At 30.2% G+C, this 14,813-nt stretch overlaps 2 protein-coding genes across 2 annotated transcripts; both read right to left on the bottom strand.

The window, feature by feature from the left end:
• Position 1: 1 nt before the first annotated feature.
• On the bottom strand, positions 2 to 1,933 carry LOC145749330 (dixin-like). Its single transcript, XM_082565069.1, has one exon. It carries the CDS (start codon positions 1,845 to 1,847, stop codon positions 501 to 503), a length of 1,347 nt encoding a protein of 448 aa, XP_082421195.1. The 5' UTR covers positions 1,848 to 1,933; the 3' UTR covers positions 2 to 500.
• A 9,370-nt stretch (positions 1,934 to 11,303) lies between these two features.
• Positions 11,304 to 14,205, bottom strand: LOC145751679 (calcineurin subunit B type 2). Its single transcript, XM_082567877.1, has 6 exons — positions 14,149 to 14,205; positions 13,871 to 13,910; positions 13,277 to 13,453; positions 12,984 to 13,043; positions 12,479 to 12,663; positions 11,304 to 12,264 (listed from the first exon to the last, which is right to left on the bottom strand). The coding sequence occupies exons 1-6, from the start codon at positions 14,149 to 14,151 to the stop codon at positions 12,217 to 12,219; spliced, it is 513 nt and encodes a 170-aa protein (XP_082424003.1). The 5' UTR covers positions 14,152 to 14,205; the 3' UTR covers positions 11,304 to 12,216.
• Between the last annotated feature and the right edge of the window lie 608 nt (positions 14,206 to 14,813).

The raw sequence follows: 14,813 nt of genomic DNA, 5'->3' as shown, positions 1-14,813 counted from the left end.
ATCTAATATGTAAAAATAAAAATAAACATTTTTTAAAATCTATCTTACATGATTAAATTATTAAAAAATTAAACAATAAAACATACCATTTTGATTCAGAACTGATTTAAATATTCTAAACAAACAAACACTGTAAGACACTTCATATCATTAAAACATTTAGGAAGATTACTTTAATGAACTGGTAAAATTGTTGATCTTATAAGGTAGTCACCATCTAATAAAAGCTGAAGAAAAAGGTAAGCATCTAATTCTATGGTTTACGATCTAAAATGTCATTTTTATAATATGTACATTTGGTGAAATAAAATAATAAAATAAGGCACAATCACATTTTGCATCAATTTTAAAGGCCACCCTGTTAAAATGTTTTTGGCAATGTACTTATATCTAAAAACATTTTATTAAAAATGTTGAATAAAAATCACAATGTTTTTATAAACGTAAGTTCTTTGTAAAAATAAAAACATATTTAAAAATATTGCAAACATTAAAATAAACTAAGCTTGTTCTACCCATGCCACTATTTTTCCCTCCCAACCAGGAATGATGTCATCATTGTGAAAAACCTCTTCTTTAACGGTTCCTAGCTCTGGATCAAGAGCCTTAAAAATGTATCGAAAATTGCCTCTTTCTCGTTTAAGTGCCTTTTTAAACTCCCCCAAAGTAATGTCGCCAACTGGCTTAGCTATATTTGTCATAGCTGGAGTCATTTCTTTGTCCACGAAATATAGGACTCTGGTCACTTCATTTTCAGGCTCTTTTTTTCTTGAAGATCCGCGATTTCTGGACACAGGAGATCTGCGAGAAATTTTTTTACCCAGTCTGCTATTTGGTGAGCTGGACAAATATGGGGAATGAAGAGAAGTAGGAGATTCCAAGGACTTTAAAACGGGCTCTTTTTGGTATAACTGGTTCATTGTAGAATTAGTCTTTGATGTCATAGTACTCTCTTTTAATTGATTAAACAACATTTCATATTCCTTATATTTTTGTCGATATCTGTCACGATCTTTTTCAATATCAGAAATTTGAATGGAATATTCAGCTTTGTCAGATTTCAATCGGTCCCGATCTAAGTTTCCCTGCAATATAGCTTGTCTTAAATTTAGGATTTCATCTTGTTGATCTTTCATTCTTGCTTCAGTGGCAGTGCAGCTTGCACGCAGTTTTCGACATTCGTGTCTCAGTTCATATATTTCCTTTTCTTGTGTTAATTTTTCTGTTTCTGCTTGGTTAAGTTTTGCGTTCAGCAGCAAAGTGTCCTCGATGGTACTTAAGTTATTTAAAGGAAGATCTTCTATTTCATCCAATAGGATTTTTTGCAGATTTTGAGCAAGACTTTTTATATTTTCTATTTCCTTGCCCATTTCTACCTGAATTAAAGCCTCGGTTTTGTTCTTTTTAATATTATTGGGTGTTGAAGTTTCAGTTACTGTTTTTTTGACTCTTTTTTCTTTTTGCGCATGATTTGAGTGTTTATTGTGGTGAATATTTGAGGTTTTCTCACTAATACTTGCCGGTTTAAAATGAGCAGCAAGTGCCAAAATCAATTGCATTAAGGCTTTTACGTTCCCGTCCAGTAAATCCTCGATTGTGATGTGATTTAGATTTATTTTCATATTTTTCATAAAATTTAAAACACTCTGCATGTTGAGTTTTTTTTCTGCATCACTTTTGGGAGATTTTATGGAATTTAATTCACAGCCAGAAACAATTTCAACTACTGTCACCAAGACGGTGCCATCTCTTAAATCCGTTTTTAAATCTCGAATTCTTTGTGACCTCTTTTTTAGTTGACTGTTAATCCATACTGTATACGCCTTAATTTGTTCCTGAAGGTCCATGTTATTGGGTTGATCTAGGGGCTATTATATTTGCAACTCGAATTACATTTGGACATTACAAACACCTACTACACAACTTACATTCTTACGACCACCACCTTTCTGCCAGAGAGCTGGCAGAGAGTAGCAAAGAATTTTGCTTGGGCGGATAATTATAAAAAATAGTGATTCCGAATATTTTATAATCGTACAATACAAAAAATAACGGGGTAAAATAGCCCCTTTAAAGGGAACAAATTAAAACCAAACCTAATATAGAATAAGTTGGCAAGGTTCTTTACACTTTAAAATTAAAATTAAATTAAACAAAACATTGAAAAATTGTTAAAAGCAGGAGTAAACTTTTGTACTGAACTGAAATACGTGTTATTACTGACGTCACAAATCGGGGGTTTTGACAACTTACCTATCATGTCGCTCCAATTTATTTTTGATATTTTGTAAAGAACAACGTACCCAACCACGATATATCTTCAAAAATGTGAACAAAATATTAGAAAGTGGTTAAATGCAGGTGTAAACTTTGTATTTTCGTAATATACGCTATATAAGTGACGTCACAAATCGGGGGTTTTGACAACTTACCTATCATGTCGCTCCAATTTATTTTTGATATTTTGTGGAGGACAACGTACCCAACCACGACATATCTTCAAAAAAGTGAACAAAATATTAGAAAATGGTCAAATGCAGGTGTAAACTTTGTATTTTTGTAATATATGCTATATAAGTGACGTCACAAATCGGGGGTTTTGACAACTTACCTATCATGTCGCTTCAATTTATTTTTGACATTTTGTAAAAAACAACGCACTTAACCACGACAAATTTTCAAAAAAGTGAACAAAATATTAGAAAGTGGTCAAATACAGGTGTAAACTTTGTATTTTCGTAATATACGCTATAGAAGTGACGTCACAAATCGGGGGTTTTGACATCTTACCTATCATGTTGCTCCAATTTATTTTTGATATTTTGTGAAGGACAACGTACCCAACCACGACAAATCTTCAAAAAAATGAACAAAATATTAGAAAGTGGTTAAATGCAGGTGTAAACTTTGTATTTTTGTAATATACGCTATAGAAGTGACGTCACAAATCGGGGGTTTTGACAACTTACCTATCATGTTGCTCCAATTTATTTTTGATATTTTGTGGAGGACAACGTACCCAACTACGACATATCTTCAAAAAAGTGAACAAAATATTAGAAAATGGTCAAATGCAGGTGTAAACTTTGTATTTTTGTAATATATGCTATATAAGTGACGTCACAAATCGGGGGTTTTGACAACTTACCTATCATGTCGCTTCAATTTATTTTTGACATTTTGTAAAAAACAACGCACTTAACCACGACAAATTTTCAAAAAAGTGAACAAAATATTAGAAAGTGGTCAAATACAGGTGTAAACTTTGTATTTTCGTAATATACGCTATAGAAGTGACGTCACAAATCGGGGGTTTTGACATCTTACCTATCATGTTGCTCCAATTTATTTTTGATATTTTGTGAAGGACAACGTACCCAACCACGACAAATCTTCAAAAAAATGAACAAAATATTAGAAAGTGGTTAAATGCAGGTGTAAACTTTGTATTTTTGTAATATACGCTATAGAAGTGACGTCACAAATCGGGGGTTTTGACAACTTACCTATCATGTTGCTCCAATTTATTTTTGATATTTTGTGGAGGACAACGTACCCAACTACGACATATCTTCAAAAAAGTGAACAAAATATTAGAAAATGGTCAAATGCAGGTGTAAACTTTGTATTTTTGTAATATATGCTATATAAGTGACGTCACAAATCGGGGGTTTTAACAACTTACCTATCATGTCGCTCCAATTTATTTTTGATATTTTGTAAAGAACAACTCACTTAATTACGACATATTTTTAAAAAAGTGAACAAAATATTAGAAAGTGGTCAAATACAGGTGTAAACTTTGTATTTTTGTAATATACGCTATATAAGTGACGTCACAAATCGGGGGTTTTGACAACTTACCTATCATGTCGCTTCAATTTATTTTTGACATTTTGTAAAAAACAACGCACTTAACCACGACATATTTTCAAAAAAGTGAACAAAATATTAGAAAATGGTCAAATACAGGTGTAAACTTTGTATTTTTGTAATATACGCTATAGAAGTGACGTCACAAATCGGGGGTTTTGACAACTTACCTATCATGTCGCTCCAATTTATTTTTGATATTTTGTGGAGGACAACGTACCCAACTGCGACATATCTTCAAAAAAGTGAACAAAATATTAGAAAGTGGTCAAATGCAGGTGTAAACTTTGTATTTTCGTAATATACGCTATATAAGTGACGTCACAAATCGGGGGTTTTGACAACTTACCTATCATGTCGCTCCAATTTATTTTTGATATTTTGTGGAGGACAACGTACCCAACCACGACATATCTTCAAAAAAGTGAACAAAATATTAGAAAGTGGTCAAATGCAGGTGTAAACTTTGTATTTTCGTAATATACGCTATATAAGTGACGTCACAAATCGGGGGTTTTGACAACTTACCTATCATGTCGCTTCAATTTATTTTTGACATTTTGTAAAAAACAACGCACTTAACCACGACAAATTTTCAAAAAAGTGAACAAAATATTAGAAAGTGGTCAAATACAGGTGTAAACTTTGTATTTTCGTAATATACGCTATAGAAGTGACGTCACAAATCGGGGGTTTTGACATCTTACCTATCATGTTGCTCCAATTTATTTTTGATATTTTGTAAAGGACAACGTACCCAACCACGACAAATCTTCAAAAAAATGAACAAAATATTAGAAAGTGGTTAAATGCAGGTGTAAACTTTGTATTTTTGTAATATACGCTATAGAAGTGACGTCACAAATCGGGGGTTTTGACAACTTACCTATCATGTTGCTCCAATTTATTTTTGATATTTTGTGGAGGACAACGTACCCAACTACGACATATCTTCAAAAAAGTGAACAAAATATTAGAAAATGGTCAAATGCAGGTGTAAACTTTGTATTTTTGTAATATATGCTATATAAGTGACGTCACAAATCGGGGGTTTTGACAACTTACCTATCATGTCGCTTCAATTTATTTTTGACATTTTGTAAAAAACAACGCACTTAACCACGACAAATTTTCAAAAAAGTGAACAAAATATTAGAAAGTGGTCAAATACAGGTGTAAACTTTGTATTTTCGTAATATACGCTATAGAAGTGACGTCACAAATCGGGGGTTTTGACATCTTACCTATCATGTTGCTCCAATTTATTTTTGATATTTTGTGAAGGACAACGTACCCAACCACGACAAATCTTCAAAAAAATGAACAAAATATTAGAAAGTGGTTAAATGCAGGTGTAAACTTTGTATTTTTGTAATATACGCTATAGAAGTGACGTCACAAATCGGGGGTTTTGACAACTTACCTATCATGTTGCTCCAATTTATTTTTGATATTTTGTGGAGGACAACGTACCCAACTACGACATATTTTCAAAAAAGTGAACAAAATATTAGAAAATGGTCAAATGCAGGTGTAAACTTTGTATTTTTGTAATATATGCTATATAAGTGACGTCACAAATCGGGGGTTTTAACAACTTACCTATCATGTCGCTCCAATTTATTTTTGATATTTTGTAAAGAACAACTCACTTAATTACGACATATTTTTAAAAAAGTGAACAAAATATTAGAAAGTGGTCAAATACAGGTGTAAACTTTGTATTTTTGTAATATACGCTATATAAGTGACGTCACAAATCGGGGGTTTTGACAACTTACCTATCATGTCGCTTCAATTTATTTTTGACATTTTGTAAAAAACAACGCACTTAACCACGACATATTTTCAAAAAAGTGAACAAAATATTAGAAAATGGTCAAATACAGGTGTAAACTTTGTATTTTTGTAATATACGCTATAGAAGTGACGTCACAAATCGGGGGTTTTGACAACTTACCTATCATGTCGCTCCAATTTATTTTTGATATTTTGTGGAGGACAACGTACCCAACTGCGACATATCTTCAAAAAAGTGAACAAAATATTAGAAAGTGGTCAAATGCAGGTGTAAACTTTGTATTTTTGTAATATACGCTATAGAAGTGACGTCACAAATCGGGGTTTTTGACAACTTACCTATCATGTCGCTCCAATTTATTTTTGATATTTTGTAAAGAACAACTCACTTAATTACGACATATTTTTAAAAAAGTGAACAAAATATTAGAAAGTGGTCAAATACAGGTGTAAACTTTGTATTTTTGTAATATACGCTATATAAGTGACGTCACAAATCGGGGGTTTTGACAACTTACCTATCATGTCGCTTCAATTTATTTTTGACATTTTGTAAAAAACAACGCACTTAACCACGACATATTTTCAAAAAAGTGAACAAAATATTAGAAAATGGTCAAATACAGGTGTAAACTTTGTATTTTTGTAATATACGCTATAGAAGTGACGTCACAAATCGGGGGTTTTGACAACTTACCTATCATGTCGCTCCAATTTATTTTTGATATTTTGTGGAGGACAACGTACCCAACTGCGACATATCTTCAAAAAAGTGAACAAAATATTAGAAAGTGGTCAAATGCAGGTGTAAACTTTGTATTTTTGTAATATACGCTATAGAAGTGACGTCACAAATCGGGGTTTTTGACAACTTACCTATCATGTCGCTCCAATTTATTTTTGATATTTTGTGGAGGTCAACGTACCCAACCACGATATATCTTCAAAAAAGTGAACAAAATATTAGAAAGTGGTCAAATGCAGGTGTAAACTTTGTATTTTCGTAATATACGCTATATAAGTGACGTCACAAATCGGGGGTTTTGACAACTTACCTAGCATGTCGCTCCAATTCTTTTTTTATATTTGGTGGAGGACAACGTACCCAACCACGACATATCTTCAAAAAAGTGAACAAAATATTAGAAAGTGGTCAAATACAGGTGTAAACTTTGTATTTTTGTAATATACGCTATATAAGTGACGTCACAAATCGGGGGTTTTAACAACTTACCTATCATCTCGCTCCAATTTATTTTTGATATTTTGTAAAGAACAACGCACTTAATTACGACATATCTTTAAAAAAGTGAACAAAATGTTAAAAAGTGGTCAAATACAGGTGTAAACTTTGTATTTTCGTAATATACGCTATAGAAGTGACGTCACAAATCGGGGGTTTTGACAACTTACCTATCATGTTGCTCCAATTTATTTTTGATATTTTGTAAAGAACAACGCACTTAACCACGACATATCTTCAAAAAAGTGAACAAAATATTAGAAAGTGGTTAAATGCAGGTGTAAATTTTGTATTTTCGTAATATACGCTATATAAGTGACGTCACAAATCGGGGGTTTTGAAAACTTACCTATCATGTCGCTCCAATTTATTTTTGATATTTTGTGGAGGACAACGTACCCAACCACGATATATCTTCAAAAAAGTGAACAAAATATTAGAAAGTGGTCAAATGCAGGTGTAAACTTTGTATTTTAGTAATATACGCTATATAAGTGACGTCACAAATCGGGGGTGTTGACAACTTTCCTAATATGTCTCTCCAATTTTGATAATTACATTTGTTTAAAGTATGCTAGACTGTTTTTTACAATCGGTTTTAACTAACAACCTTACGCGAAGTATAATAGAACAAGATTTTAGGGAACTTAAATAAACATATCTTTATTGTAAACGTAGCTCTGGTTTGGACCATTTCGTAAAGCAATATCATAAAGAAATTATTGAAACCGAAAACAGTTTTCAAGCGAATGCAATAATTTAAAAATGGGTAGGAATCTTATTAAGGAAGATAAAACATAAGCAAAAACACAACCTTTAAAGCAAAAAAGAAGTTGCCATTTAAAATGACGTCGTTGGTGGTTAAGGGATTTTACACGAATCATCGAAAAGGCTAAAATTTGAAAATAAATTCACCGCTTTACCATCGGTAGATTAACAAAATTTATTACAAAAACACTCCATAAACCAATTAAAAATAAAACAATTAATATGATAGTTGTCAAAACCCACGATTTGTCAAAAACTTGTCAAAACCTCCGATTTGTGACGTCACTTCTATAGCGTATATTACGAAAATACAAAGCTTACACCTGTATTTGACCACTTTCTAATATTTTGTTCACTATTTTGAAGATATGTCGTGGTTAAGTGCGTTGTTCTTTACAAAATATCAAAAATAAATTGGAGCGACATGATAGGTAAGTTGTCAAAACCCCCGATTTGTGACGTCACTTCTATAGCGTATATTACGAAAATACAAAGTTTACACCTGTATTTGACCACTTTCTAATATTTTGTTCACTTTTTTGAAAATATGTCGTGGTTAAGTGCGTTGTTTTTTACAAAATGTCAAAAATAAATTGAAGCGACATGATAGGTAAGTTGTCAAAACCCCCGATTTGTGACGTCACCTATATAGCGTATATTACAAAAATACAAAGTTTACACCTGTATTTAACCACTTTCTAATATTTTGTTCACTTTTTTGAAAACATGTCGTGGTTAAGTGCGTTGTTCTTTACAAAATATCAAAAATAAATTGGAGCGACATGATAGGTAAGTTGTCAAAACCCCCGATTTGTGACGTCACTTCTATAGCGTATATTACTAAAATACAAAGTTTACACCTGTATTTGACCACTTTTTAATATTTTGTTCACTTTTTTAAAGATATGTCGTAATTAAGTGCGTTGTTCTTTACAAAATATCAAAAATAAATTGGAACGACATGATAGGTAAGTTGTTAAAACCCCCGATTTGTGACGTCACTTCTATAGCGTATATTACGAAAATACAAAGTTTACACCTGTATTTGACCACTTTCTAATATTTTGTTCACTTTTTTGAAAATATGTCGTGGTTAAGTGCGTTGTTTTTTACAAAATATCAAAAATAAATTGAAGCGACATGATAGGTAAGTTGTCAAAACCCCCGATTTGTGACGTCACTTATATAGCGTATATTACAAAAATACAAAGTTTACACCTGTATTTGACCACTTTCTAATATTTTGTTCACTTTTTTGAAAACATGTCGTGGTTAAGTGCGTTGTTCTTTACAAAATATCAAAAATAAATTGGAGCGACATGATAGGTAAGTTGTCAAAACCCCCGATTTGTGACGTCACTTATATAGCGTATATTACGAAAATACAAAATTTACACCTGCATTTAACCGCTTTCTAATATTTTGTTCACTTTTTTGAAGATATGTCGTGGTTGGGTACGTTGTCCTCCACAAAATATCAAAAATAAATTGGAGCGACATGATAGGTAAGTTGTCAAAACCCCCGATTTGTGACGTCACTTCTATAGCGTATATTACGAAAATACAAAATTTACACCTGCATTTGACCACTTTCTAATATTTTGTTCACTTTTTTGAAGATATGTCGTGGTTGGGTACGTTGTCCTCCACAAAATAACAAAAATAAATTGGAGCGACATGATAGGTAAGTTGTCAAAACTCCCGATTTGTGACGTCACTTATATAGCGTATATTACAAAAATACAAAGTTTACACCTGCATTTAACCACTTTCTAATATTTTGTTCACTTTTTTGAAGATATGTCGTGGTTGGGTACGTTGTCCTCCACAAAATATCAAAAATAAATTGGAGCGACATGATAGGTAAGTTGTCAAAACCCCCGATTTGTGACGTCACTTCTATAGCGTATATTACAAAAATACAAAGTTTACACCTGCATTTGAGCACTTTCTAATATTTTGTTCACTTTTTTGAAAATATGTCGCGGTTGGGTACGTTGTCCTCCACAAAATATCAAAAATAAATTGGAGCGACATGATAGGTAAGTTGTCAAAACCCCCGATTTGTGACGTCACTTACATCGCGTATATTACAAAAATACAAAGTTTACACCTGCATTTAACCACTTTCTAATATTTTGTTCACTTTTTGAAGATATGTCGTGGTTGGGTACGTTGTCCTCCACAAAATATCAAAAATAAATTGGAGCGACATGATAGGTAAGTTGTCAAAACCCCCGATTTGTGACGTCACTTCTATAGCGTATATTACAAAAATAGAAAGTTTACACCTGCATTTGACCACTTTCTAATATTTTGTTCACTTTTTTGAAGATATATCGTGGTTGGGTACGTTGTCCTCCACAAAATATCAAAAATAAATTGGAGCGACATGATAGGTAAGTTGTCAAAACCCCCGATTTGTGACGTCACTTCTATAGCGTATATTACGAAAATACAAAGTTTACACCTGTATTTGACCACTTTTTAATATTTTGTTCACTTTTTTAAAGATATGTCGTAATTAAGTGCGTTGTTCTTTACAAAATATCAAAAATAAATTGGAGCGACATGATAGGTAAGTTGTCAAAACCCCCGATTTGTGACGTCAGTAATAACACGTATTTCAGTTCAGTACAAAAGTTTACTCCTGCTTTTAACAATTTTTCAATGTTTTGTTTAATTTAACTTTAATTTTAAAGTGTTAAGAGCCTTGCCAACTTATTCTATATTAGGTTTGGTTTTAATTTGTTTCCCTTAAAGGGGCTATTTTACCCCGTTATTTTTTGTATTGTACGATTATAAAATATTTGGAATCACTATTTTTTTTAAATTATCCGCCCAAGCAAAATTCTCTGCTACTCTCTGCCAGCTCTCTGGCAGAAAGGTGGTGGTTTCTTACGCTAATGTGTTTTCACTTTGTAACTTTACTGCAATACAATAAAAATGATGGAAGCAAAATGGTAGAATAGAAAATGAAATATAAAAATATAAAAGGGTCCACACTATACTAATAGGTCAAATAACATTACAAAAAGTTGTTTTTGAAATAGTTATTTTATAATGTTTTATTTGTATAAACTATCTTTTGATGTAAATATATGATTGCTTTACAAACAGTTGTCTAGCTTCTAATCTACATTTTAAAGGCTGGACAACGAACAGGATATTCACCTACAGAAAATACTACAAAAAACCTAATTTAATAACCCCTTTTTTACTGTAAAACTTACAAATAAGAAGGCATAAAAAACACTTATAATAATCTTTTCATTACAAAGCAAGGTTGAGTTGGTTCTATTTTTATTCGTTAGTTCTATAAGATCTTCATAGTTACGACGAACCTTTATATAACTAACTTTTACGTATGATATCGTAATGTTAACCTTTTTCGATTTTAGTTTAAATAAAAAGCGAAACATAAAACTTTAACAAATGTAGTTGGGAGGAGATGATACTTAATTTTTTGCCAATGTGCGTCATTGCAAAAGTGGTTACGAAAACAACATGTAAAATATTTTTTTATCATTTTGTAAATTACAATAAGTGAACACATGATCTATTCTTGATCAGGGACACGTTACAAATAAACTTTCTAAATAAGTAACACATGATAGTCTACAGCCAGAAATAACGTTTAATTTATCCATATAAACATTGTTAATTTCGGTACCAGTTTAAAAGTTTGAAAATACACACACTACAGTTTTAGACTATATTATTTTAAACTTTAAGGTTAGTTTTATGCAACATTAGATGACAGGGTTAATATGGAGGGGACAGTATGTACAAACAAGTAAACTACAAATGTAAAATATTATTAATTATATATTTAAATTTGCACACATATATAAAATAACTGCACAAGAACCAAATAATCTCAGATTTATTAAAAGCAAAATATATCACACGAAAAAATTGTATTTTTGTGTTTCTGTCTTTTATTGCAGATATCTATTTAATTTAAACTATCCATTTAAATAAGTTCATTTAAAATGAAAATTTTCTTTTAAAAATTATAATACAATAACTATGACACAAAAAATACAAAAACACAAATTATATTTTCTATATAAAGTATAGTCTCGAACAAAATTACAGCAATCAATTGTTAATATAACGAACACAAGTGAGGGTTTTATCAAGTTGGTGTATTTAATCTAATTGCTTTACCAGCCGCAACAAACATGTCATGGTTATACAAACAGCTGTAAAGATTTGTTCAAAGTTATTTTTTTAAATACTGGTTAATGCAAAAATAACTAAATGTTTAACTCTTTACCTTTAAAAATGGTTTTAAAAGATATTTAAAAAAAATATTATTATTTTGAATAATTCAAAGCGCAATTATGAAACACATATTTTGTTACTCATCTTAACTTTAATACTTTAAGCCAGTTAACATTATAAAAAGGTTTAAGTTTCTAGACTTGTTGTAGAAGCTTGACGAAATTTTCAAAAATAATGTTCTGACAGTGAAGTTAACTAACAGGCGAAAACCATTATCAATAAAGATGGATAAAAAACAGAACTCAAACATCAACAACCATTTTCTTATGAACATCAAGAGAAGAAACAACCTAAAGTAATTAAAAATGCATTGTTAGGTCAGGATTTCCAATATAAAAACAAAAATTGATTATTTTAAAGAAAAAACAATATCCTTTTTTTCACATATTCAAACAAATACCTAATTAAAATAAACCACCTGTTATAATTTTTTTGTTGTTGTTAAAACTTCATCAATATTGGCAAAAAAGTGTTTAAAAATAATAAAATAAAACTTTTATTGACCTGAGCAAATTCATCGAAAGATATTTTTCCATCTCCATCCTTGTCAGCATAAATAATTGTTTTATCCACAATTTGCTGCAGTTGAGCGTCCTTTAAATTATTTCCTACCATCATTTTCAGCACTTGGAATAACTCACCGTTCGAAATAAAACCATCATTATCGATATCATAAATTCGAAAAGCAACTACAAATGTATATATAGTAAAATTTGCAATTTTTAAATATATATAAATATATTTATTAATTAGCCTATTAAAAAAATCGACCCTATTTTACCAGTACCTTGATAGAAAATGCATTTTAAAATGTCTTTAGAGAATTACTAACATTTCAATGAATTCTTTTTAGGCAATAAATTATTAATATTTATTCATAATGTGGCTTGACATTTCTAAGTGAGTAATATATGTCACAATTTTTTTAACAATTATATAGGGAATTTTGTTAACTCTAGTTAACACTGTTTTTGTTATAATATAAAACTTTAAAAGTTAATTAACTTACACTTGAGTTTGGAAGACTTGTCTCCTTTAACACTGAATTGTGATACTCCTTCAATAAATTCTAAAAACCAAAGTTTTTATTATTTTAAAGTTTATTATTAATATAAATATATACTTATTATAAAAAAAATGCAATTTTTAATGTTTCTTGTTTTAAATAACATTTAAAACACAATTTCTTTTGGGATAATTTGTAATGCTTTGTTACAAAAATAAGTATTGCATTTTTAATAAATGTTAAAAAATTTAAAATCACAATTTGTTACATGCAACATAATAATGAAATAACATTACCTCTAAAGTCTACTTCTCCATTACCATCCTGGTCAAATATTTCAATTACTCTTTGCACTAATGGGTTTTGCTGCAGTTCTGGTAATGACATAAACTCATCAATGCTTAACGAACCCGAGTTGTCTAAATCCAGTTTTCGAAAACGCTTTCCAAGTCTTGCTATTTCATCAGGATCAACTTAACAACAAATAAAAAAAAATTAAATTTCCAACTAAAACTTTTTTTAATTAAATAAAAACATAGGTATATAGGCTATATTTATATGTATTTTTTATTCTAGGTACATGGTTATAAAGTGAAAGCTGTTACAATTAGGTTATATGGATTATCACTTTAGTTCTTCAATAAGCCAAACCAAATATCAATTTACTATTATTAAGCATTTACTGTTTTTTTAAAGATCTTACTTTACACATGCATTTTAAAGGTTATATTAATTTATTTAAACTAAAAAGATAAGTGTTATTAATTACACATACACTATATATATATATATATATATAGTTATATAAAAAAAACTATTAAAAACTTTAGTTTTAATTTAAGAAATACTTTAAAGCAACTGCTAGAAAAACTTATGTGTTTATTACTTACAATGTGAACACATTTCCATCGGCATTGTAAGATCATTTCCCTAAAAACAAATAAAAAATTAAACCTTAGGCTTTAAAATCATGCTTGTTTATTATAAATTAAGTAAGAGAGACATAATGTCCAATTGTGCATAATACATTAAATAAATTTAAACACAAGATTGCACAAGTCGATGCAGACCAACCAAATTACATAATGAATTTAGTATGTCTAAATGTCAGAATTTTAAAATCAGTCTTAAGATAGAAATGGTATATACATTTATATATATAACTTACCATCTTTTTGTTTATATGTATAATTATTAAAATACAAAAAATAGCCTATATCTGTCTGTAAAACAATTTTTAATTTATTTAAACAGCAAGTTTTACAATTAATTGTGTTTTCCGACAATTAAACTATTGTTGGGCAATATTTTTACTAGTTTCTTTATAGATAGACAAAAAATGTGCAGTCTAGCAGTTAAATAAGTTCATATATAAACCAAAGTTGTATTTAAATTTATCACAACCTAGTTTTTTCTAGCCTAACTTCTAAAAATCGTCAATATTACAATACTTTAGTAGGCTTGGCAACCTTTGAATATTCTTTCTCATTAAAAATTAAAGAAAACAATAACTTGTTTCCGTCATAGTTGGTTGGTCAATAAAAGAAAAAAATATCGATTAATTATAACAAATTTATCCTCTGCTTGCAAAACAAAAAATAGCGGATAAAATTTACGTTAAGTGTCATTTAATTTTTACTTTATAAATATTTTTTGTTTGCTGTGGCTCCGTGCATTTACAGCACTAAAAATGTGGGCAAGAATTCAGCCGGAATATTGCAAATTTTTACCACAAATAACAACAAGAGCAAACATTTATCCAAATAACAACTAGTTGCAACGCTAGTTGGACGTTGGGTAAGTGCCTTAAAGCCTGTTCACACGACAAGGTAA

Source organism: Corella eumyota, chromosome 4 (genome assembly GCF_963082875.1).
Source record: "Corella eumyota chromosome 4, kaCorEumy4.1, whole genome shotgun sequence".
In the NCBI taxonomy this organism is placed as follows: domain Eukaryota; kingdom Metazoa; phylum Chordata; class Ascidiacea; order Phlebobranchia; family Corellidae; genus Corella; species Corella eumyota.
This window is presented reverse-complemented; position numbering and strand designations above follow the sequence as displayed.

Bases quoted from the DNA above. Each gene is read 5' to 3' on its own strand.
- LOC145749330 (XM_082565069.1), bottom strand. From the start codon at position 1,847: ATGGACCTTCAGGAACAAATTAAGGCGTATACAGTATGGATTAACAGT.
- LOC145751679 (XM_082567877.1), bottom strand. The intron at 12,664-12,983 runs GTAAGTTAATTA...ATACATTTGTAG, and splicing joins CAAGTCTTCCAAACTCAAGT to TTGCTTTTCGAATTTATGAT. The intron at 12,265-12,478 runs GTCAATAAAAGT...TAATTACTTTAG, and splicing joins CTTTCGATGAATTTGCTCAG to GTTGTTTCTTCTCTTGATGT.